The 25,709-nt window shown below is 42.1% G+C and overlaps 1 protein-coding gene across 1 annotated transcript in view; it reads left to right on the top strand.

Moving 5' to 3' along the window:
• The first annotated feature begins 711 nt into the window (after window positions 1-711).
• Window positions 712-25,709, top strand: part of GMI1 (gamma-irradiation and mitomycin c induced 1) — a 309,165-nt gene continuing 284,167 nt past the window's right edge. Inside the window, exons 1-13 of the mRNA XM_087395876.1 lie at window positions 712-873; window positions 981-1,103; window positions 2,366-2,708; window positions 2,884-2,916; window positions 3,004-3,090; window positions 3,462-3,517; window positions 3,602-3,685; window positions 3,914-3,986; window positions 8,455-8,510; window positions 18,734-18,839; window positions 19,226-19,294; window positions 24,328-24,414; window positions 24,548-24,598. Coding sequence (XP_087252002.1) covers window positions 1,054-1,103; window positions 2,366-2,708; window positions 2,884-2,916; window positions 3,004-3,090; window positions 3,462-3,517; window positions 3,602-3,685; window positions 3,914-3,986; window positions 8,455-8,510; window positions 18,734-18,839; window positions 19,226-19,294; window positions 24,328-24,414; window positions 24,548-24,598 — 1,095 coding nt within the window. The 5' untranslated portion in view covers window positions 712-873; window positions 981-1,053. The remainder of the gene's footprint in view (window positions 874-980; window positions 1,104-2,365; window positions 2,709-2,883; window positions 2,917-3,003; window positions 3,091-3,461; window positions 3,518-3,601; window positions 3,686-3,913; window positions 3,987-8,454; window positions 8,511-18,733; window positions 18,840-19,225; window positions 19,295-24,327; window positions 24,415-24,547; window positions 24,599-25,709) is intronic.

Here is a 25,709-nt window from a genome sequence, read left to right on the forward strand (position 1 = left end):
CTGTCAAACGTGCTATAGATAATGTCAAGCATACTGGAAAGTGATCAGATAGCAAGAGGGAATGATCAACCCATAGTGTACATGTGAAACTAGCATACTGCTGAGCATGCAACAAATACCATCTGTCAAGTCGAGCCCAATAATGAGTAAAGGCATTGTGACGGTATGTGTAACCCATATCTCTATCCTTTGTTGAGAGCCATAAATCTTCTGCATGCAAGAAAGAAAGCATATCCTCCCAATGTCGAAGCTCAGTGGGGATCATGTGAGAACGATGAGTGGTATTGTCTTGGATGGCAGGCGAGTTATTAAAGTCTCCACACAAAAAGGCATTAGACGTATACATGCATATGAAGTGTGTGTGGAGTCTAATGTCATGTACATTGATTTCACGTTAATTTTGTGTGCGCAATGTTTCGAAAGCTCGGGACCGGTGGCAAGGATGTTTAAATGGGTGTTACTTAAGGAGGGCAATGATGGGTCGAAATGGGGCCATTCATGCGTGATAGATGCTGCCACGTGGCAGGGAATGGTATTAAGGACGTGCCACGTGGAGGGTGAGGATTGGTTGCATGGAAGGAATGGGACATTGTGTGTGCATGAAGCTACACGCCACCACAAATTTGGGAGGTGAATTTCGTGCTCGAGTTGCGAGCTTCGATCCTCAAGTTCGTTCCTTCGATTTGTACTCCGGCGCATTTTGATCGTTGAGGCAACCTTCCGCATGCAGCCTTCAATCGACTGCGAGTGTCGTTGGATTGTGCATCTTTGCGGTTGGACCTGATTGCATCCCCTTTCGTGTTGTTGGATCAGACTTTGGAGCAGCGACTTGCAGGACTGTTGTTGGATTCTGTAGTTCTTCCAGCTCGTGTTGTAAGGTTTCAGCTTCCGTTTTGCGTTTTTGCATTTGTGCAGCTCGAGTTTGGAATTGACAGCACTTTCGCAGCCTTTTCGTAGAATTTAGCTTTGGTTTGTTGTAGGATTTTCAGTGGAGGCAGATTCGCTCTGTCGTTGAGCAGCTTCAACACACTTTCCGACTTTCTCTAGCTGGCTATGGCGACGGAGAAACCGTCGAGCTCAAGGTCTCCAGTTATAGATTCCAGGTCTGTTCTTCCTTTCGGCAAGGCTTGCCTGCCTGCCTTTCGTATGTAACTTCCGTCTTGCCGTCATGGGTTCACTAGTTTCTCCTGCGTACATGCATTTTCTTGGCGATTCGCAGCTCTGCAACGCGTTCGTGCCTTTCCACTAGAGCGTCTCTGCTCTTCTGTGTGATTGATCCTGAACATGTCTAGTTATTGCTTGTTTCAACGGCTTTTCCTCTGTCAGAGATACATTTACAGAACACCGAGCTGGGGCTTTGCTAATTAAGATTTTCTGTGTGGTGTATCCAATGGTTGCCCCTTTCATCATCTGTCTGTTGGTAGCATGGGATTTGTTGGTAGCGCTTGCAGAATGCCTGGCGTCGGCTGTGCTCTCAAGCTATCCTGAGCGAGTGGCGTATCAAATGCTGCTTGTTCAATCTGTGATTCTGCTCTATTGGCTTTTCTTGAATTTCAACCTTTCTCGCATAACTGGGCCATCCAACTGTTGATGTTAACTTTAACATCTATCTGTGTTCCTTTCGCTTTCATCTTGGCAAATTGGCAGTTGTTGGCAACGCTTGCAGAATGCCAGCTTCGGCTCTGCTATCAAGCTTTCCTGCATGATTGGGCCTACTTTATTGTTATCTCGTTTGAAAAGAATTTCCTCAGTTGAGGATTCCCCATCCCATCAGGTGAGTCCATCGTATATGCATGAACTTCCTACCGGTGCTCGAAACTGTGATTTTTGCATGTTGAGTCCCCTCTGGAGTTCTTCGCACTGTGTCCATGGTAAAGCACTAAAACCCCCGTCTGAGACTTCTATACAAGGTATGCCCAGAACGTTCGTTTGGCAAATAATTACGATAGAGGGTGATCAGCTGGCTTTCAAACAGGTTTTTGTCTTCTAGTCGTGCAGCAAACCAATGTTTGTGAGTATTCGTGTGTTCTAAACATGAACCAAATAGTTTTGTGGCTGTTAATATTATGCCACTGCACAGGTAATAACAGGAATTCTTGCGATACCTGATTGTAATTCATGCCTATTTAAAGCTCTGATCTCAGATAGTGGGTGATCAGCTAGCTTTCAAACAGGTTTTTGTCTTCTAGTCGTGCAGCAAACCAATGCTTGGGAGTATTCGTGTGTTCTGAACATGAACCAAATAGTTTTGTGGCTGTTAATATTATGCCACTGCACAGGTAATAACAGGAATTCTTGCGATACCTGATTGTAATTCATGCCTATTTAAGGCTCTGATCTCTTGGAATGCTTGGCTTGCCTCCAGGACCAGCCCATCGGAAGCCACAAGAACTTATAATAGGAGGCGTGGGTTAATACCAGAAGAGTGTACAGGGCGCTCTATCAGGAGAAAAGTGGAGCAGCCAGTGCAGCTTCATATACTCTTGCCAAATGGTAATAACGTCACTCTCCTTGAAGAGAAGGATGATAAGTTGAGGGTGGAAGATTTATTGCAGAAGATCAGGTGTGAGATACAAGAGGACGAGGAGTATGAAAGAGGTATCAAGTGGGGCAGCCAGGTGTATCTAGAAGACACATTAGGCAATAAAATTGAAGACGGAAATATTTTTGACTCGATCCACACATTTTCAAATACACTTGTTTTACAGGTGATCTGTGTTATAAAAATCTGGTTCTTAGCTTTGTGCTTTGCACGAATCGTTGCTTACTTTTTTTTTTTTTTTTTTTTTTTTTTGGGGTGCTTTGCACAGTGAATCGTTGCTTACAAATTTAGTTATAATGGTGTTGTGCCTAGTCTTACGTGAGATCTTTTTTCGGTGACAGGATGGTCAGCCGAATGCTGTTTATGCACTTCAGGTATAACTTTGCTATGATATTATCCTCTCTATTTTACTTGCTACTCCATGGTTCTATGGTTACAGACATATATATGCTGTTTGGAAGGATATGTGGAACGTAACGCCTGATCCTGAGCTCCTTGGGGCGCTACCCCAAGAGTACACGCTTGAGACTGCATTGGCAGATATTTTGGTATTGCCCTTTTCCTTTCACCTGGCTATGTTTACTTCCACTAGGCTTTATATTTAAGCCATAAGCATTGCTGATCGAAACTTAAGCAATAGAGGATATTTTATCTATCCTTTAATTTGCTTTTTACATCCCCTTTATTGAATCTGTTCAACCTGTGGTTTTGCTATCACGGAGTTTTGTGTCACAGCTCCTTTCTGTTGAGTAGAGTGTTTGATTCAGATTTTTTCCGATGAGAGTCAAACTTTCCCCTTAATATGTGTTGTCCTTTCTGTTGGAGTATGTAAAATTATGGACTCTGTTGAGTTTGTAACCCTTTTACTCTGTTTCTCTTCATCATTTGTTGGGCTGACTGTACTGGCAATTTGTAACAGGACAATTCTTTACAGGCAGTATGGGGCAATACAAGCACAGATAGACGCTTAATCAGGTTAATTGTCATTTTACTTCAGGTTTCTCATCTGTTGTATAATAAACCAAAATTACTTGAGACTAAAGCATGGTGGGATGGCAGTGTCACATTGAGTAAAGACAAGATCACAATCTTTGATAGTGGACAAGGAATGGACAGTTCCATGAGTAACTCAATCGCCAAATGGTAACTTTTAGGCTGCTGACTCAGTGGATTTGGGTGGAATTCAAGCTTTTATATCAGGCTTAATGAAAACACCTTTTGTTTAAGCTGTTTTAAATGATGATTCTCAAAATCATTATTTCTATCCAAAGCCCTTTTTGGGTTCTTATGATTTTGGGCATAAAATCAAGATAAAAACTATGCTGTCATATTGAATTAAGGCTTTGTTCTTCTTACAAATGGATGTGGAAGGGGAACTATGGGCTCGTCTAAACATCGAAGTGTCCGCATGTCAGCAATTGGCGGGGACCCACCTTTCTTAAAAGTAAGACTCTTTGAAGTGACTGAATAAAATAAACTCTGTTAAGGATCCACCTTTCTTAAAAGTAAGACTCTTTGAAGTGACTGAATAAAATAAACTCTGTTAAGGATCTTTGAGAACATGAGCCCCAATAATGTAAATTGGAAATTCTTAACCATAGAGGTATCGTTTGCTCACCGCCTCCCTTTCCTTGCCTCTTTATTTGCACCCCTATGCTATCTTTTGTGGATTCCTATGTGCGCCCCCGCTTGTTTGCACCCTCCTCCCCTGCACGCTTCCCCTTCAACCCTTGAACAATGTCCATGTTCAATTCGGCCCCCACCCCTCGTCTTTCTCAAATGAAAAAAGAAGGCAGGTAGGGCAGCAAGGTTGTGGTCTATATGTGTGGGTTGAGGGTGCTCAAATGCGTGTGCGCACGTGCACGTCGGTGGGGGGTGTGTGTGTGTGAGAGAGAGAGAGAGAGAGAGAGAGAGAGAGAGAGAGAGAGAGATTTCTTACCAAAAGAAAAGTGTGTGTGTGAGAGAGAGATTTCTTATCCAAAAGAGTGTGTGTGTGAGAAGTAGAAGTAGAATTTATTAGCGTCCTTGAGGGGCCAAAAATGACCCATGGGACCCGTCTCAATACAATGTAAAAAGAGTCTCCTCAAGGAGAGGGGTTAGGAGTCTATGAGTTCCTGACGACAAGTAAAAAGACGAGTGACAAAAGATTCCAAAGCTGCCGGAGAGGCAGTGGAGAGAACTGATGTCAACTGAGCGGAGTCCTCCAGTATCTGCTGGTAGTCCTCCCTAATATGTGCATAACGGGGGCACTGTAGAGCTACATGTGCCTCCGTCTCAATTGTCTGCATGTCACAAAGGGTACAGACTCTAGCATGTCTGGGCTGGTGTATCCAAGCTCCTTGCTCAATGGCAAATGTATGAGATCTGGTACGGAACCTGGCTATGTTCCTGCAATATAGAAGGGGGATAGGTGTGCTAATATAAGGCTGAGCATGTGTCTTTATGGACATGTATGTAGACCAACATGTGGGATTTATGTTGTCTTGATAATATTCCAGCTTTACCCTCTTTTCACTTGTCAGCCAGTGATTCTGCAAAGTGCTCAGTAAAGATTGTTGAAAATCTTGCATGTTGACCTTTGTAGGCGGCATGGTCAAATATGCTTCCACTTTCCATCTGCTGAACCATGTTCTTATGTCAGTTGCCCATCCTGTGCAGATGATCTTACTTTTGTAGTTCTTATGAAGCTTTGTGCTGGCCTTTCATGCTTTATGAGGCAGCCTATCATGTTGCATTTGCTGTACCCTATTAGGTATTGCATAATTCTGATCAATGCATGAAATTCAATCGGTCTGCTTCCTGTTTCCAACAGAAGTACCTAGGCTGGTCATCCATAGAGAACCACTGTTTGCAAAGCATAAATAATTCTTGCCAAAAGTGACCCATAAAATTTGCATCCTTATCAATGACAATTTCCTGGGGAAAGCCATGGTGCTTAAACACATGATCAATGAACTGCCAAGCAACCTGTAATACTGAATATTGGGTCTTAATGGGTATGAAATGGGCCTGTTTTGTCAATCTATCCACTACGACGTAAATGCTGTCCCATCCCCTCTTTGTAGAGGGCAAGCCGATGAAATCCATTGCTATATATGTCCATTTGCCCTCTGGAATGGGTAATGGTTGCAATAGACCAGCTAGTAGTTTGTTGTCCACTTTATTTTGTTGGCAAGGCAAGCATTCCCCAACATATATGGGGGGACAAGGTCCCTATAGAATATGCATGGATTTCCTAAAAACATTTCAAATATGCAAGGGAAAAATATGAAAATATCATGTCCTCCCTCCCACAAAATATAAGGTATATATCTTTTAAAATATGTAGGATTTTAAGATATGTACATATTTTCATAATATGTGAGGCCCAATTGGAGGGGGGGGGGGGGGGGGCGCAAAACAAAAAATACACTAAAATACATAAACCCATATCCTTTTAAATTAATGTACTATCACACTCTTAGTACTATTTAGGTACTATTGCCATACTTTGTCAGATACTAACCATACCACTATCATACATAAGCTCTTGCAGTGATTAAGACCACCTAGAAGAAATCCCTCCCAAAAGATGAACATCCTGAATATACAGAGAAAGATCTGGGGCAAGGGCTGCTAGTATCCAGTGTCCAGCTTGGCTTCTAGAATGATGAGAGACATGGTGCATGTGAAAAAGAAACAAAGGAAGAGTATGTCTGCTGCAGACAAAAGAGTCTATGAGACCAAGGAAAGAAAGTGATAATAACATGAGATTGTACCCCTCCTTGGGGGTCTAGCACACCTGAAAACGACCGATGAGATGAAATGAAATGAAAAGTAGGATAGCATCAACATGAACTGCACGGAGCCTTGAATATCGGAGGAGCTCTTGTAATGTGTTGTCATGTCTTGTGTCATTCATGACTATTCAAAGCTCTGCATAAGCCAAACTGGGGTCCTATTGGGAGTCCTGGTGCTGCAGAACATGTCTGAGAATCTGTCGCTGGCATCCTCTCTGCATGGGATGTACTCGTCGTGGAAGAGGGTTGGTTGAATGTGTAGCCATTCGCCAATCTGAAGAGGAGGGCCGACCTGAAAACTATAAAGGCACTATTCACCGCTGCACGACCTGTAGGAGGTACTAAGGGCTATGGGGAGATGGAAATAAGGGGAGGAGTGGAAGGGCGCAATGGGGAAGAAAAGGGGGGATGGACAGCTGTACAAAACTTTACGGTCATCCATACGGTCTGTCAGGATTGTGTGAGATGGGGAAGAGAGTGCTACATGTCTAAGGGGAAGGGGTGGAGAGAAGCGGGTGAGGAGGAGAAGTACAGTAGACCGTACGGAATGCACGGGCTGAGAAGGAGGGGTGATAGGCAGGCAGGAGGTGGGGCTGTACAGCAGCCAGTACACATGTAAAGGTTGAGTGAGGTGGTGGATGTCTGGAAGTAAAATGGAACTGTCTTTGAAGTCGAGAAGTGGTATCTGACTAGCCCTCGTCGTCGCGTTGAAGTCCCCAGCCAAGAGGACTTCCACGCGGCTCGAGAAGTCGACAATGTCCCGGTAGAGAGCTGCGTATGGTGATGTCTCCGTCTCCTCTCGGACATCTCAAGCAAAGTGGGAGGTCTCGGGGGGGGGAGTAGCATACTGCAACAAACAAATTTCGGCTATCTGTGTCTGCAGACCCGGATCCATAAAAATCTAGAGCGTGTCTCTCCGCTCTATAGAGATGGTCCCCAAAAGGGTGGACCTGTAAAGAACTGCTACTCCTCATCATCCTCGTACTCTCCCTGTGTTCCTCGTCACATCTCTATAAGCAGACTCCCATGTGTACGTGCTGACTACTGGTATTGAGGTACCTACACTTAGAGGCATCATTTCCGTGGATCTCACAAAATGTACGAAATGAGGTAGAAGTAGGTATCTTACACTTGGAGGGACACTCACAGTGACCATGGTTAGAACCCTTGCATTCTGTGCACCAAAGATAACTTCGAATCTGGGCCTCAAAGGACGACTGGCCATCCACCTTTATTTTATCCTTCAGACCTTCTTTGATTTCTTCTAACTCTTTCTTGAGTTGAGGCAAAACTAGAGGGGCCGGGGGAGGGAAGCTAGGGGAGGAAAAGAGTCAGGGGCAGGTCAAAGCAGCAGGCGGGAACCAGCAGCACTTATTTTTCTTTCGCACGTGTTTGATGGTGGCTCTTTTTCTTGGATTGGGTTTGGTCACAATCATTTTCTTTCTATGAAATAATCGGACATTTTTGTCTACTTCTTCTGGCAGTGTTTATATATGTTGTTTTTTAACCTCATATAAATGTGAAATTCTTTGTTTGTCTGTTGTATTTTGTTGCTCCATTATTGTGATGCTTTTAGAGATTGCTTCGTTGGGATTTTATAATATTCTTCTCATATTTTTGAAAGAATGAACATGCTTGAAAGCATCATGCTACCTAAATGTCAGCATGTAGTCCTATTGAAAACTGGTTTTTGCTTTGAATGCAGTCATTGGGGTCAAAACCTAGGCCATTTGGAACCCACCCTGAAAGAAAAGGGGTTTTGTCTGAATTGTTTGAAGAGACGCACAATGTCAACTTGCATTTTAGACTTGGTTATAAATGTATGGGACTCATGGTGAATTGGTAGTTTGTCTTGTCAACTGTTCATTAGTTGTTGCCTTATTTTATGAAGAGGAACTTAATGATTATCGATATTGTCTGTTTGACTTCATGAGTATTTCAAAATAATATTGATATTTTATTTGTATCTGGATTTTTCAGTCTCATAGACCCTTCCAAGACAAAACTCTCTCTCTCTCTCTCTCTCCAAATAGTAAACTGCAAACGAGAATCAAATATTTTCTTAGTGCATGCATGACTTTTTTGTCTGACTATACAGCAGCTGAATGTTTTGCTTGTGCTTCACTTTTGCAGCCTTTTTTTGGCATGTACGGGTTTGGAGGTCTTGTTGCTGCAATGCACCTTGGAGGGTAGGTAAAGGGTGTATGCTTCTTTGAAATGCTCGGTTGCTTTTATGATAATTTAGGTCTCCTAATTCAAGTAAGGCTGGTGCAACTCTACCCTTAAATAAAAAAGCATGTATGGGTTTAGAGTCTTGTTGCTGCATTGCACCTTGGAGGGTAGGTAAATGGTGTATGCTTCTTTGAAATGCTCGCTTCCTCTTATCATAATTTGGTGTTTCCTAATTTAAGCAATGTTGGTGCAACTGCACCCTTAAATGACAAAGCACATGAATTGATAAGCGTTTGTGTAGCCTTATGACCCTATGATATTGTTTTAATCTACTATTAGCTCAAGGCTGAGACTTTAGTCAAGTCTTTTTACCATTTGTTCTTGACCCTGCCCCCCACAATTCACTGTAAAATTTAATGAAGTAGAATACAGTGAAGATTGGTGTTTAAATGACAAAGCACATGAATTGATAAGCGTTTGTGTAGCCTTATGACCCTATGATATTGTTTTAATCTACTATTAGCTCAAGGCTGAGACTTTAGTCAAGTCTTTTTACCATTTGTTCTTGACCCTGCCCCCCACAATTCACTGTAAAATTTAATGAAGTAGAATACAGTGAAGATTGGTGCACCTAGCTCATAGCAAATCAATGGAAGTGTGTGTTGGGCCTTGGAATTCAAGTGAGGGTAGGTTTTGTTACGAGGGGGAAGTTATGAATTGTCAGCCCAAATGTGTTGCAAGAGCCTGAGTATATGGGCAGCAATTAAGCATTATATGTTTAAATTTTGGTGGAAAAGATACAGGCTTTTTGTGGTGTGCACAGAATGACATGTTTGGAAATTCCAAGCATCTAAATCTTCAAGAAGAAAAAGTATAACACCCACAAAAACGAACTGTCAGTTTTTCTTACACTTGACTTTGCCCTATTAGGGAGGGTGTTGTTTTTTCATGCCCACCATGATGTACTTCTCCCTTGAGCTTCGCTTTCGGAGTTTTGTTCATACTTAATAGAGATTTTTTCTTTGGAGGGGAATTTTTTTTTTCTTACATATTACGACACTCACATGCAGTTTAAGCATATTGCTTGAATAAATCCCTTGAAATTAAGTGTTCTTATGCGAGCATTTCAAAATTTCCACAGAAAACTTACTCATCACACATGCCCAAGAGTTCATATTATGTAATTTAGAAATGAATTCATTTGATGATCCCACACATAATTTGGCTCATATCTTGGCCATCAGTTGGACAGATACTTTGCACACTCTAATGGCTATTTGGTCTAGGATGTAGGGTCCTTCTAGGTCTGCTTCGACTAGGAGGATGGTTTTTCTCAGAGAGTGGAGAGGTCGTCCTTTCTTTTTTTGATATGATCACAGGCATGACTTGGCATTTCTCAACACTGTCTTGGTTCTTATCTAGTTTTTAATCTCTTCAGACTCTGCGATATTTTACCCTTTCATGCTTTGCACGATTTATTTCATACCAACATACCAACATAGCTGTAGGAATTAACAATATCCTACTAGTTTGATCATTATGTTCTCAAACCAAGAATTCCATACCAACATAGGTATAGGAATTAACAATATCCACTAGTTTGATCATTATGTTCCCAAACCAAGTGCACAGTTTGGCATCTCTTGTGCATTCTGGCACATAGATTAAAAATAGAGAACCAGGACATGGACAGCAAACTCAGTGTTAGTGAGACTGCATTGTCCCATAAGGATTGGAGATCCCATCCTAGGGTATTTCTATCCATTATCAATAAAAAGAGGTACATCGCATGGATGAAATTTCTAAGACCCTATCTCTTAAAGAGAGTGATTGTAATGTGACTTGAAGAACCAAAGCTGATGCTCCTCCCCTTGCCCCCCTCGCTCTTGCTGCCTCTCCTTCCCGCACTGCTGTCCTCCACTCTCTCTTGCAGATGTCCCCCCCTCACTCCTGCCGCCTACTTCACCCACCCTCCCTATCCCTATGCCAGCCTCTCCTCCTTCTGCCTGCTTTCCCCTGCACCTCCCTCCCTCCTTTTGCACTATTCTCCCCGCTCCTCCCTCCTGCTGCTGTCTCCCCCCCTTCCCCCTCCCTCCCTCCCTGCTGCTTCCTCCCTCCCCACCTGTCCCCTTTTTCCTCTCTCCTTCACTTCCCTCCCTGCTGCTTCCTCTCTCCCCTCCCCTCCCTTCCCGCTGTCTGCTGCCCCTCTCCCCCTCCCTCCCCGCTGCTGCCTTTCCCCTGCCCCTCTCCTTCTGCCTCCCTCCCTCCCTACCTCTGCTGCTGCCTCCCCCCCTTCCCTTTCCCTTTCATCTCCCTTCCTCCCTACCCTCGTTGCTGTCCCACCCCTCCCTGTCTGCTGCCCTCCCTCCCCTCTTTTGCTGCCCCCCCTCCCTCTCTCGTAGTGCTGCCGCATCATAGATTCCATCTTCTCAGATTTCTTTTTGTATATTGGAATTTTCATGATTATGGCTATGTTGTATTTTTCTTGGGTGTTGATGCCCGCTTAGAGGCTCTACCCTTTCCTTTCATTTTATCAAATTCTTTTAGTCTCATAGACCCATCGATCTTTCGATGAATTTTCATTAACTTTTTTGCTTTCTTTCTTTTTCTGCTGCCTTCTTCCCCCCATCCCACCCTCCTCCTTTCTCGTAGTTTTTTCTCCTTAGTGAGGGACGGATCCTAATTTTGTCTAAATCGGCCTTTGATGTTCGATTGGAAAATGGCTAACTGTTCAACCAACCCTCATCTCCTTCCAATAGTCGTGAGGACTTGCATGAAGCTTTCTAGTGTGGCCTACTATTGCTTGCTTTTGGTATCCACTTCACTTCAAGAGCTTGGAAACACCTTCATTCTTGAATCTGGGATCATTTCATTGGATTTTTGACTCACTGTGTCAGTTTCTGCGTTTTTCTACCTGGGTGTTGGAACTCAAGTTTGGAGCAACCATTTGTAGATCTATCAATTCCGGTGGACTCAGGAGGTCCTAAAACTTCTATGTTGCTCATCATTTGTACTCTGGTGGAGTTTACAAATAGCTCTGTTTCCAAAAACGTTTTTCAGTCCTTGTGTTGGACCCAGTGATTGAGACCATGGTTTCCAAAACCGTCTCTCCCATTGCGTTTCGGATGCCCAAAAACTCCTACTTGTCAGTTCTTACGTGATTCGGTGGAGGATTTTCAGAGTTATAGATCTCTTCAACAAACTATTCTTTTAGCACCTCTTGCATATCTGGCACCTGCTGCCCCTCGTTAGATAGAGGTTAGAGTTAGCATAACTCCACCAAGTTTTGCAAACCAAGAGGCCCCTTCTCTTGTACTCGACCCTCTCCCTCATCTTGTTTTGGTTGTGGTTAGAGTTAGCATAGCTCCACCAATTTCTGCAGACTAGGAGGCCTCTTCTTTTGTTCGTGACCCTCTCTCTCAACTTGTTTTGGTTATGGCCAAAGATGGCATTCCTTTAGCTCCTTATTTCACAAATCAAGAGGCCCCCCTCCAAATTCTGGCCCTCCTCATTCTGAACAGCCCTCTTCCCCTTCAGCACAACAGGTATCTCTTTTTGGTTGGGCGCCTAGGGTGTCCCCTGGCTTTATAGCCTTCTTGGAAGCAGACATCTGATGGATTCCGACGCCATTATTGATTCAGAGGAACTCTTTATCCCCTCTGGTGGGTTATGAAGACTTGGTAGAGTTTGTGTCCTCTACCTTTGTTGATGCTTTTCTTCTACATCATACTGATAGAGCATCCACTTCCATAGGTTTAGGGGTCCTTGTGGGATTTCCTCCCCTGCACTACTCCAAGAAATCCACTTCACATAAGGAAGGTGTTTTCTTCACCAGGTCAGGTAAGGTTTTCTAAACTACTTCCTAAGTCGATGAAAATGAGTTAACAATCCTAGGTACTCATGAATGCTATTACTTTCTCTCGAGCAGTTGTAGAGGTCCTTATGCATCACTATCATTGACCATAGATAGTAAAATGAGGTCAATCCAAATGGAAGCCAATATAACAGCAGCATTGGATGCGTGTTCGCCAATCATCTAAGCACACGTTAAACACCGTATCCACCATAAAGTAATGCTGAGACCACCTCCAAAGCTGAGTCCGCCTCTAAGGAAGGCAGTGCGTCCTGACCCGGAATCGGGAGTAAGAAAAAACTTGAGGCTACATGGTCCTAAGATTTGTTGGGCTGTGTTCGTAAAGCCTGTGCATGAAGAAGGCATGGTTACCTACCTCTGACTGATATAGAGCAAAGGTACCAAACCCTCTGTCCCAAAGAGCTACTCCCTAAGTCATAATAAAGGGCTCAGAGATATTGTATGATAATAATTTGAAAACTCCTATCCATACCATCTTGGCATTATCGCAACTCCACAAACAATGCTCATCTAGATTCCTCTACAAGCTATCATCTCATACGTAAGGAGGGGCCAATCTGGATCTCTGATCACTACCAAGGGTGACACCTTGATATTGCACTAGAGGGCTAAGAAAAAGAGGCTAGCTAGCTACCCCCCCCCCCCCTAGTGGATGATACTGCTTAGATGAGAGATGGATGGAAATTATCCCAAAATCTATACAAGTCTCCTTACATGGGAGAAGTTGGCTGATAGTGAAATCTAGGGGACCTCCCTAATCAGTACCCAATTACTCATGGTGTACACTAGAGTATACCATGAAGCAACAATTGCTTCCATGGATGATGCCCTGGGGTCAAGCCTCTAACAAGAAGCTTGACCAAGAGTACCATTAAAAATCCGTAGTCCATCCTGTGATGAAGGAAGAGTGATAGTGTCCTAGGATACTCTAGCTTTGGTATGCAGGCTTTGGTATGCACTGGCCATCCCCTCTAGTCCATAGGAAATATGTATCCCAGAAATAAAGAGAAAAATACTTTATTTTGCCTAGTCAAAGAGTATTGACCGTAGTCAAAGCGAGTTGACTCTGTCAACTAGAAAAGTTTCTATCTTTTTGATTGTGTTTGCTTGGTTCATGGTGGGGACGTCCATAGGGGACTAGTCCAGAGAATTAGAATACATGCATTGGCTAACCTTTACCGGGTAAAATGTGCTTGATGGTGTTTTGTTTGTGTGCAAGTTCTAGGAGAGTGCAAAAATTTAGGAGAGTGCAAAAATTCCCACATTTTAATGGGATAGACGTGCAAAAGTGGACGCGCAAAGCCTAAGAAAGCCACAAGTGCCTTAGCTATTTTTAGCTGCTGCTGCCAACAGCTCATTTTACAAGTGAAGACGCGACGTTTGAGAATTATTCTGCTATGTTGTAGTTGGGATTTGCTGTAGCATCTTCTATGAGCTCCATGCGAGCTGAACTTTGTAACAGACTATTGAATTCTGAAATAACAACCTTTTTTTTTTTTTGAGGGGGGGGGGGGGATCAGTATTTATCCTAATCCCTAGTGTGTGTGTGTGTGTTTTCTCGACTCCCTCTTCCCCTCGTTTGGTTTGTTTTTATTCCCATAAGAAATTCCCTGCTGTTTTTAATTAGACGAAGCTATCAAATTCATGTTTTCCCTATGATCTCTGAAATTCGAATTCTTCTCTAGTGTTATTCTGCCAGCGAATTGTTCAAGGCTGGTGTGAACTGTGTTTATCTGCTGCGAATTTAGGACTTTGGCTGCATTTTACTAGGAAGTGCTGTACTTTAGGGTTTTTGGGCTTATTCTAGTGGTATCAGAGCTGAGGATCACCACTTTCCCTGGTGGTGGCGATTTCAGGGTGAGAACATCCTACAACAAGCAATCAAAGTCCAGAAGAGCCGGCAGACAGAGATAGGGTGCAACGAGCCTTGTTTCTGTAGGGGAGAGAACCCTTGGTACAGTTTCAAATATGCTTTTATACTAATTTTGTGCAGCCAGTAAAGTTAGGCCCTTGAGCTAGCTGAATGCCAACTTTGTGGGTAGTGATTTGACCCATCTAGGTGTGAGAATAGGTTGTGCTTTGGCTGTCCAAGGTCAAATTCGAAATTCAGAACAGCTGTTATGATGGCAGGATCAGGATAACACGGAAGTTCAAACACTAGGCTGCCCAGCAAGAAGGGACTTGAGGGACCAAGTGATGATCTCAAGGAAGGTTTTGTCAAGGCCAGGATTTAGGAGTACTAATTCTTGAAAGGAATCCATGATTTTAGAAGGCAGGTCCCGCGACGAAGTCTGCCAAGCGTCTGTTACTTCCCCCAATAAATCTAAAAGGTGTTCTTATAGCTCCTACTTCTTCAGCAGGTTCATCCGGAGATGCCATGGATCCCGGCGTATGGGGAGAAGTACGGCACCGAGGAATAGATCTTTAAGTCCCAAGCACACAAAACACAAGAGGACTCCTAGTGGTAGTTCGATTTATCTTCGGTCTCTTCCTCTGATTTTTTACGAAGTTGTTCAGATGCGGGAGATGCTAGCGCTTGTGAGAGTCAATTTCCAAGCTATGGATAGAGCTGAGATGTATGCTGATGAAAATAGATCTTTCAGATTGTTTAAGGAAGGAGAAAAGGTTTTCTCATGATTCATTCATGCTCCAAGTGTCTGATTGCAGGGGAGTGTGCTAAGTTATCACCCCGATATTTTGGGTCATTGTTAATTCTACTATGAATAGGCAAAGTAGCCTGAAGGCTGGAGTTACCACGGGGTTGTAAGGTGCACCGAGGATTTACCGAGAATTTCATGTTTCTCATTTTAAAATCGTTTTTCCACCCAGATGCCACAATAATTGAAGCTATTGTTTTGTTGTAGGAATAGAGGATAATGCAAGGTGCCAACCAACAAGAATCTTGGACCGAGGAACAATGCAAGTACGCAATCGGAAGATACCCATGGTGCTGGCTGCATGGCATGGTTTATCTCTATCGGAAGCGACTTGGGAATCCATGTACCAGATATGGAGAGCATTCCTAGATTTCATCATCGAGGACACTGATGCCTGAAGTGAAGGTGCATGCTGGAGAGGGAAAGAGAGAGAGAGGGTAGGCTAGGGAGAGAGATAATGATACTCAAAGAGAGACATAATGAAATGGAAATGAAATAGCAAGAGCAATGAACAAAATGAGAGTACTCACATGTAGACCAAAGAGCTTGTAGGCTTGATACTTGATTTGACACTAGAGAAGTATAGCTCTTATATAGAGCACACACACAAATGAACACCAATGCATACGGGTATATCCCAATGTGACACGTTGCATCCATAGGACACACTAGACTAGAACTCACTAGAACAAAGCAAAACTAACTCGACTCCATTTCGGAACATCCCCCATGGAGGAAAGGTGAGTGACTATTGGAATGGAACCAAGAACAGAACATGACAATGACGGTTATCGAATTGTGCAATGACGGTCTAGAACTAGACATGGCTCCCATGCTAACTCAGAGACAAGTGAGCATGGCTCAGAGGCTAATGAGCATGGTATAGACTTAGAGGCTCACCTAGCATGGCTCAAACGCTCATCATGCATGGATGCATGACCAACTCAGAAGTCTAGGAGATCAATGCACCAACACCCTGGAACTCACATGTCAGGCTTGATAAATAGACCTATTAAAGCCAATACATGGCTCCCATAGGACATCCCTCTCCTGGCTCCAGGGACTAGTGAGGGACATGGAGCCACACACGATAAATATAAATTTTAGGAGGACTATCCAAGGCTGAGAAACTTTTTGACTCCTCAAACATTCATTTTAGAGGGACTACTCAAGGTAGAGAATCTTTATTGACCCCAATCATAGAAAATACAAATATATTTCATTTGTTTTTATGCATAGCAAGGGTAGAGAACCCGTAAATGACCCCAAGTAATTGCTACACGTAAGAGTGCACTTCCTGATCTGAAGAAGTATGTCGGTAAAGAATATGGTGAGAATGCCCCGAATGATATGCGGATGTCGGCCATGGGAGCAGCTGCAAGGAGCAATCACATGATGACTCTCAAAATGTTGCGATGCGAGTCACCAAGATCAAAGTAGAGCCTCAAATTTAAGCAATTATGCCCAAAGGAGGCAAAATGCCCAAATGAATGTACAAAATAGTAATGAAATTACATCAATTTTGAAAAATCCCCAAAAAAATTACGTGTCAGAGGCTTCAATTATGCTAAGCTCCATAGCTTCTGAAGGTCAGGCTAAGGTAGGAGAAGAGAATAAGATGGGGAGAAAGGAATGGAAGGGAGCTCAATCATGGAGGAGAGGACGACTTCCATTTGTGGGCTTCCCTCATCCTCTAGATTGAGCATGGAGAAGGAAAAGGTAGGAAAGGAGACCCTGATACCACATGAAGGTGGATGGTGGAGAGGGAGGAAGAGGGGGTAGGCTAGGGAGAGAGATAATAATACTCAAAGAGAGACATAATGAAATGGAAATGATATAGCAAGAGCACTGAACAAAATGAGAGTACTCACATGTAGACCAAAGAGCTTGTAGGCTTGATACTTGATTTGACACTAGACTAGTATAGTTTCTTATATAGAGCACACACACATATGAATACCAATGCATATGGGATAATTCCCAATGCGACACGTGGCATCCATAGGACACACTAGACTAGAACTCACACTAGGACTCACTAGAACAAACCAAAAGTGACTCAACTTGACTCCATTTCCTAACATGCAACATTTGCATTGTATGTGTTTATTTATATGGTCAAAAAGTTTTAATGCCAAGGTCATTGGTGAGGGTGAATGACATAGACTAGATGGATCTAAGGCCAAAGGCCTTGGTGCACCAAATTGTGTAAAGAGGCCTAGGGGCAAGTGTGGACCCCGAGAAGGGGTCAAATGGTGCATCAAAGGATAGGTTTTATAAATGTGAGATGTGACATCCAGATCCATCTAGGTTTGGGGGGCCTTGCAGCTGAAAACGAAAAAAGAGAATACGATAAATACCTGCTGGGAGTTTGTGCTGGTAGGTAGATGATTGGGAGAAAAGTCGTTGTGCCACCGCCTATTATGTTCTCAAAAGCACTATAATTTTATGAGAGGTGTTGTTTGACTGTTTCATTGTGGTATCATGACTCTGTAAATGTCTCTTGGCAATTGTATAGGACGGCAAGGTTTCTCTTAATGATGCACGTGTCTGTATTAAAATATATATCCTATGCAATGGGTGACAATAATATGCTTGTTGCATGATTGAAGTTGGGAAATCACATAGTTAAATTGCACTATGCCATGTAGAGGGAGACCCACTTTGTCATCTTGTTGTTTTGCATACACCAAGACAGTGAATGGCTTACTGTATGGGAAACTGCAAAAGGGTTTAATGTTTAGGGGGTTGTGGAAGAGTTCCAAACAGTATGAGAGCAGTTATCCCACATATGGGGCCTTAGGAGAGTATCCATGCCTTGTATTTAAGGGGATGTTTCCTTTTGGCACCTCATTTTTAGTCTTCTTTTTCTATTTTCTCTTCTTTCACTTGTTTTCCATGTTTTGTAGGTAGATTTACCCTAGGGCTTAGGACGTGCCTAGATTGGAGCTTTGCTGCTCTTGGATGAATGTGACAAAGTGGATGACAAAATGAAGGATACAAACATAAGATAGAGCCTTATAGGGTGCACATCGTCTTGCTAGATATTGCCATTATGGACAACTAGAAACGAGGGACACAAATGGCAGGAGAGAACAAACCCTCAAATTGAGAAGAAAAATCAGGAGGTTTCTTTACATATCTGCATGTAGTTTTTTGTCTACAGCAATCTTGCATTTTTGGGTCATATTCTAAAATTTCAATTTTCAAAGAATCAGCTTTGACCACAATCCTTTACACTAGCCCTGTCAAGAAAAGAGAGACTACACCTCAGAACCAATTCTCCTTTTACAAAAGAAAGCTTGATAACATGATAGAGCTTGTTGGCTGGCCAACCAGTAGGTCCAGAAGCTGCTTCTTTCTGGTACAGAAAGAAGTGAAGGGACTGAATTTCCATCAGAATAAGATTGCTATGACTATGAACTTATGTTAGGTCTGCTGTGGGCTATGGCTGAATATAGATTTTACTGAAGCAAGGAGGTGTGTCTTGTTTCCAAAGTTTGGGTGATGCCAGATTTGTTTGCATTGGAGTCTCTAAAATTTCTGTGTCTTACATTAAACCTTATACCTTGGGAAGCTTTGTTGTAACTGTTCCTTTATCAGTTGGTTTGAATGCTTGAAATGTTGATACGTGGATGACATCTATTGTCAAGAAGAAAAAGAAAGATTTGGTGAGCCAAATCATGATCTAAGTCTTAGAAAATTGCAGTGTTGCAGTGGTTTCTTCAAAGACAAAATCCTCCAAGAAGGTCGTGACTTTGACTTTAGAAAAAGATAAATTGATGGAGCGTTGTAAAACCGAGAGAACATGGAAGGTATACATGCTGCAGATGAAACAAACTGTGCAATTAGTGTATGCATCCGTTTTTTAGGAGTGTTTGTTCTATTTCTTTCCATAATCGAAGCTCCAAGTCTGAAAGTTCTGTCATTCTTAGCCAGCGACCTTTTTTAAACTTATATTATATGCATAGACGGTTATACTGTGCAAATTGCCTCAAATTTCCCTTTAAAAGAATACATTGGGCATGACATAGTAGTAGAATTCCACTCGACTATCTTTCTCATTTTTAATACTGCCTCTTTGTTGTGTAACTTCAGCATGAGCTTATCTCATGATGTTGAGAAAACATTTTATAAAGTATAATTTGTTCCAATAAGGTTTCACGTTGGCTGTCTTATTGATGCTTGAAAATTTATGTAGACTCCGGGTGAGTACAGGGAGCCAACAGCTGAAGAGACCAGAAAATCACCACATGGATCTTTTACAAAGGTGACTGTCGATATACTTAGATCTGGTACCCAACATTGTTGTTCAACAAAATTTTGACTTAGTTTCTTTTGTTGTTGAAGAATAAATTTTAGGCTTCGATAGAGTTGGTTACTGGTTTGAAGATTACTTTTTCTTCCAAACCAGTCATGTTTTCCAAGGATATTCATACTATATTTTGATGTTCTATCCATCCTCAAATGTCCAGGGTATTTTTGGGTTTTTGCACTAAGAGATCCTTGTGCGATGAGTTAAGAGTTATAAGACCCTAGATACCACCTTAAGGGTTTTGAGGTGATTCGGCCTTATGCACTAAGATATCCTTGTGCTACCCTTGTACATTACACACACATGAATATACAAAAGCTGCCCTGATATGTATCTGTTAGAGGCATGCTTTGTGGAATCATGGTTTCTAGTGAACGCTTTATCAAACTACTTAAATTAATGGTCAATAAACTTGAAATAAAATAGCCAATAAACTGGAAATTAGTTTAACGACAAAATCTAAACCATCACATAGAGGATAAGGTTTAGAAAGAGAGTCATAATTGACACCACACTAAAATAGCCAAGAAACTGGAAATTAGTTTAAACGACAAAATTTAAACGATCACATAGAGGATAAGGTTTAGAAAGAGAGTCAGAATTGACTCCACACGGGATTTAAATGAGAACCACCCTGTATCAAAATTAATCTCTCTTTATTCTCTGTCGTAAGGCAATTGTCGTCAAGTTTTGGAGGAAACCATACTAGACATCCTAGAACACGTAACATTGGAATGAATTTACACTGCTTCTTCTTCCAAAGCTAGCAGGAGTTTTGGATGGGACTCAAGTTCACCTTGCTTGCACTCTAGCCAGTATATGGACATACACTATACATACTTTTTTTTAAAATGAAGATTTTGATGCTTTATATTACATAGTAGCTTCCCCTGAATGAGGAGCTCAAAAGTACATTAGTAGAAGATCTCACTATATGACAAGTATATACATTATAGTCTATGTAATGAGTTTGTAGACAGTCGAAGAAAGATTGCTGCAGAGAGCGACTTAAAAAAGAGAAAGTGAAAAAAATAGGTTCACCAAAGACTCTATGATTTCTAACCTTCCATAGAGTCCAAAGTGCCCAGTAATGAACCCAAATGAAGAACAACTCAAATCCTTGTCTGCATGACTGAATCTCAAAAAGCCAGAAATGCTTCTCAAAGGTAGTGGTAGGAAATCTAGCTCTCAAATGTTGCCGAAGAAGACCCAATAAATCACGAGTCTGTGGACAATGCCACGAGTGTGTGGACAGTGCCAAAAGAGATGAGGCACATATTCCTGTGGAGCCAAAAATCTGTGACAAAAAGCCGGAGCAATATGTATGCATGCCAAGAGCTGCCCAGACGGGAAAAACCCCCAGCATCACTGGCTGCAAAAAAACTTGTTGTCAAAGAGCAACTTTGGATTTCCAAAGCTCCACAATCTCTTCCTCTATGACTTTGCCGAGCGATTCATGCGCCGGAGTTGATTTGCCTTATCGGAAACCCAAGGTAGGGCCAGCAAAACTTTATACAAGGAAGGTACCGGAATGTGAGATAGCCTCAAAGGGCGGGCTGATGACCTCGGGGAATGAAGAGTCTAATCTTTAAGCCTATCCTGAGGCTCAAGTGGCCAATCAAATAATATTTTGGAGACCAAAGGGCAGCCTTTGATCTAATAACCAAAAGCAAAAGTGGTGATTTGCAAAAGCAAATAGCGCATCATGGCAGCCCAAGGTTGATCTCCTTGCATAAATTGCAGCATCATTTTGCCCTTATTAATGAAACTAGATAGGAGGCATGCTAGGCTAGGCTAGATAGTAATCATAATGAAATGAAAATGGAAAGCAAAAGGAACTGAAATGCTAGAAAGAAATGAACAACCAAAGGAAAGTACTTACATAACCAAAGAGGCTTGAGGCTTGATTAATTTGACAAGTGAAAGTACAATGGAACTATAGGCTGTTATTTATGCTTTGATTATATAGAAACATTATCTCCTTGGGGTCAATTTTGAGGTCAAGACACATCATCAAAGTCTAAGGTACTTCTTCTCAAATGCAGCATGTTATTTACTGGTTGTATAATGACAGTAAAGTTGCTCGTATTTTCTTTGGGCATAATTCTGATAGTTGGACTCTCGGTTGTTTGGTTCGCAAGGGATGTCCACTTAGTGCGGTGTTGTATGCAATAGCCACACATCCAATGCTTCAATACATGGATCATATTGTGGCTACATGCATGTTGCATGGATTGGAAATTCATGGAAGTCGCACTATGCTTACTCAAGCATATGTTGATGGTTCTTTTTTTACTCCAAAGAACACTGAGAACATGTGAATTTTAAGAAGTCCAAGCTCTTACCATTGCATTCTAAAGACTGGCACAATCTTTTATGGCGGGGGGAAATTGTTCCGCCTACTCAGTTAGTTCGACATCTTGGTTATCCTTTGGGCTGAAGGATTACTTGATTACCATCAACAAACTGACTGGGTACTTGCAAAATTGAAGAAAAAACTTAAATACTAGAAATTGGCAACTTGGGTGTTGCATGTTTGCCTAAGGATAGTCCAATCTATTTTGGCGGCGTACATTCAATTTTACCTGCCTTTGATCATGTTTGGCAAAGGAGCTCTTACATGCTTTATGTCAGCCATTATGGAAACATTTTAGCGTTCTAAACATGGCCGAAAAAGCTTGAGATTGCTTTCGGTGCAACGTCTCTGTTTGCCAAAGATGCATGGGGGTTTAAATATTCTCAACATTCACGTGCATATCTTTGCTCATAAGTGTTAGAAAATGGAGTCAAGTTGAATTAGTTTTGGTACGTTCTATTGAGCCCTCGTGTGAGTTTTATAGGAGTGCCACGTGTTGTATTGGGAGTTATCCCATATACATTTGATATTCATTTACCCTCTCCAAAACTTGTTGAAATGGGGTGATGTGTAAGTATGCATCCCAGATTTTTTAATTATAGATCTCGATTGCTGGTTCCGTGCATAAGCTTTCCCAAGGAATTTGAAATTCTTGAAGAAACTTTTGTCAGAAGAAACTTGCTCATAAAATAACTTCATGAACTTTCAATTCTTAGGAGCAGAGCCATCTACTAGATGTGCCTCCACCAAGCACTGGTTGTGCCTGTGAGATGCAGACTCACAGTCCTTAACTTGGTTCCTGCCAAAGTCTAGATTGTTGCATGAATTGGAATGCTTATTTGTAGGGCCATAAGTTCCATCATAGCTATAAATTGGATGGATTTACCTCCTTTAGTAAACTTCTTGCTTGTGATCTTGGAACGATTCTTATTTCTTCTACTTATTCTTTGGTGTGAAGACGCACATGAAGAGGATGATGATGGAGATGAGTTGGTGCTTGATGAAGGTGAACTGGGACTAGGGAATCTTCTTTTGGTGTTTTACCTCTACCCCTCTATCGGTATCTATGATGCTTTCTAGGTAATTCTTTTGAAGATGATCATGGGCTAGGGGAACGACTCCAGCTTATCTTTCTTTAAAAAGTGGTAGACACGTGCTTGGACACTTCTTCATGTGGCTGGCTATATTCCTCCAGTTCTTAAATCTTAGCCTTCAATACTGCTTCATCAAGGTCTTCACACACTTGATCACACACTTGATGAATTCCCTATTGGCTGACCTTGGTTGCCTATTGCTCAGACTTTCTTGTTCATCGTGTCCAATAATTGATGTTACTATTCCGCTTTAAACCCACTGCTAGCTATTCACAATTCTGTCCAAGGAGAAGAAAACCAACAGCCTGAAAGAAGTTACTGTTGCTCACCGCTCCATGCTATGAGCCGGACGCTTTGCCTCAAGTATTTCACCCAAAAGGAGAGAAAACCCACGCTCTGCTGCCTCCACCACTCCATGTGAGAAGAAGGTTGCCACTTCTCCTCGTGATAATCGGCCTATACAAGTGCTAGATGACTTTTGCTGCAGTCAGATTAATATGCACACTGACACTCAATACATCTCATGTGATAGAAGGGTTGGATCGTCAGCACCGTCTACATGATTATATTCCCGCCTTAAGCTTGCTCTTGCAGGTTTCGTACATACTTAACACGTCTACCCACTCAAGGGCCTGAAGCAATTGCAAAAGTTGAAGGGCCTCGTGATTGAATGAAGTACGTATGGGAGCCATGGGGACATATGGTTGAGAGACCATGGATGAGGCAAGGATCCCTAGAGGAGACCACAGTGGTGAAGTTGCTACTGATGTAACCATAGATGAAGAATACATAGAGGTGCTGAAGGCACTACTGATGCAAATGCAGATGGAGAGAACACAGAAGATGTGAAAGTCACTAAGGATGCAAGATTTGTTATTTTATAGTTGATCCATTGACAAACACTATTGCATCACTTGGGTAGTTATTGTTAGTCCCAAACAATTTGTCCTAACAACCGTATGCAAGCAGTTGGAGCTCAATATTCCAACTAGGAAGCCCTACCCTGAATTTGTTAGACCTACACAGGGCTTTAACATCATTTCTGTAGGAGAAGAGCTAGTATTTATGTCGGATCTGGGGTGGGAGATGATTGGCAGCCTGGGCCTGGGCTCAAGCTTATACTTGATTTCCTCACCCTTCACTTGAAGGAATTTGGGGGGCCTACTGGAGTGACTTTCTGCCTTAAAAATGTTTGCAAATTTTTTATTGAACCTACAGAGGAAAGGTGTGCTTGTTTGACACGTGTATATTTTCATGAGCTGTTTCTTCAGATTCCTTTGAACTACATGTCAAGGGATAGTGAAATGTAAGGATTAAATACTGTGTCTTCCTCCTAAAGTTGCTTTGGCCTTCACACCTATGAATTGTGCCACTGCAGCAGCCGTTCTTTTTTACTATATTTTAGATATCTTTCAACAGAAAAACTATTGCTCTGGTTTATTGGTGTGATCCTGTTTTTGGGTTATTTAGGGAGGCCAGAAAGCTATTTATGGATATGAGCATTACCTGTCATCTCATAGAATTGGTTATATTTGCAGGTTGAACTGTCAAAATTGAAGAGAAAAATTTGGAGGGAGCATCAAATTAGATGCTTGCTAAAAGATATTTATTTTCCATACATTCAGGTTTGTGAATGCTTCCTTCTATGTCCTGATGTCCTTGTGTGAAGGAAAGTGTTTTGAGCACTGTTGAAAATTTTATGGTATTTTAACTGCACAGTGGTATCCCATTTTCACACTAAATTTACTCGTGAAACAGTGCGACTTAATGGATTCTTCACAGAAAACAACCACTCCCGTTGAATTTGAGGTATGCTGTTTTGCAGAATATCTGTAGTCCTAAACATGTTTAGAGAAGTAAATGATTAGTTGCATTTGCAATGTTGTGCATTTTGCTCGATCCTTCTTAAAGTGACAGATCTGTGCCTTGATTTTGATTGTCAATATATGAACTTTAAGATTGGAAAATGCTGGCGTCAGCATAGGATAATATTAGTAGTTGTATAACTATAGAGTCTATGTGCATGTCCTTCGGGAGTTATCGTCATCGCTCATGTAAGTCCCAAATAAAAAATGCAACCATTGTTTTACCTGTTCTATCAGTGTTGTTTACAGGCCTCCGACCATGGAGTGACATGTCTGGTGATAGCTTGACAGCACGCTTAAGTTTTTTATGGATTATGGAATAACTGAGGCTTCTAACATTAGTACTTACAATTGTGCTAAACAAGATCTATATATATGTGTGTGTGTGTGTGTGTGTGTGTGTGGCCTGCATGCTTCCATCCGTTTTATCTCATGCCAATTCCCTTCGGCAAGAAAGTATTTATTGGAGTGCTGTTTTTGATCCTCCATTGGCCCTCCAAGAGCCGATTCGGGCATATAATCTCAGCAAATTGGGGATCAGGTGCATAAATGACGTTGTTGATGCTACTGGTCACATGCTTTCCTTCCCTCAAGCCATGGCTTCTTATCCACTAGCCATGCATCACAGGTTTATTTGGGGAAAAATTGCTGAATTACTGCAGCCTTTTCTTCCCATCCCTCCTTTATCTAACAGGGACCGATTATATGATTGGCAGTTACACCCGGTGGGCTCAAATTCTCGTCCTGTTACTCTTCCTAACCTAACGGTTAGCACGACATACTCTTTCCTCCAGCCGTCACCATGGATTCACTTACATGCTAATTCTCTTTGGCATATGGCAAAATCACTTGCTTGGTGGCGAAAGAGTCTCCGCAATTTATGGAGAAGCAAATTGCCTCTCAAGCAAAAGCTTTTCCTATGGCGTTGTCTTACAGGAACCTTATCCGTGGGGGTCACTCTGGCTCAACGAAGGATTGCATCTGCTTCTTGTCTTCGATGCATGGCCCCTTCCGAAACGGTGCCTCATTTGTTTTGGATGTGTTCCAGCACTAAG

The sequence above is a fragment of the Dipteris shenzhenensis genome, chromosome 24 (genome assembly GCF_047967505.1).
Source record: "Dipteris shenzhenensis isolate YYH24624 ecotype China chromosome 24, Dip_SZ_1.0, whole genome shotgun sequence".
In the NCBI taxonomy this organism is placed as follows: Eukaryota; Viridiplantae; Streptophyta; class Polypodiopsida; order Gleicheniales; family Dipteridaceae; genus Dipteris; species Dipteris shenzhenensis.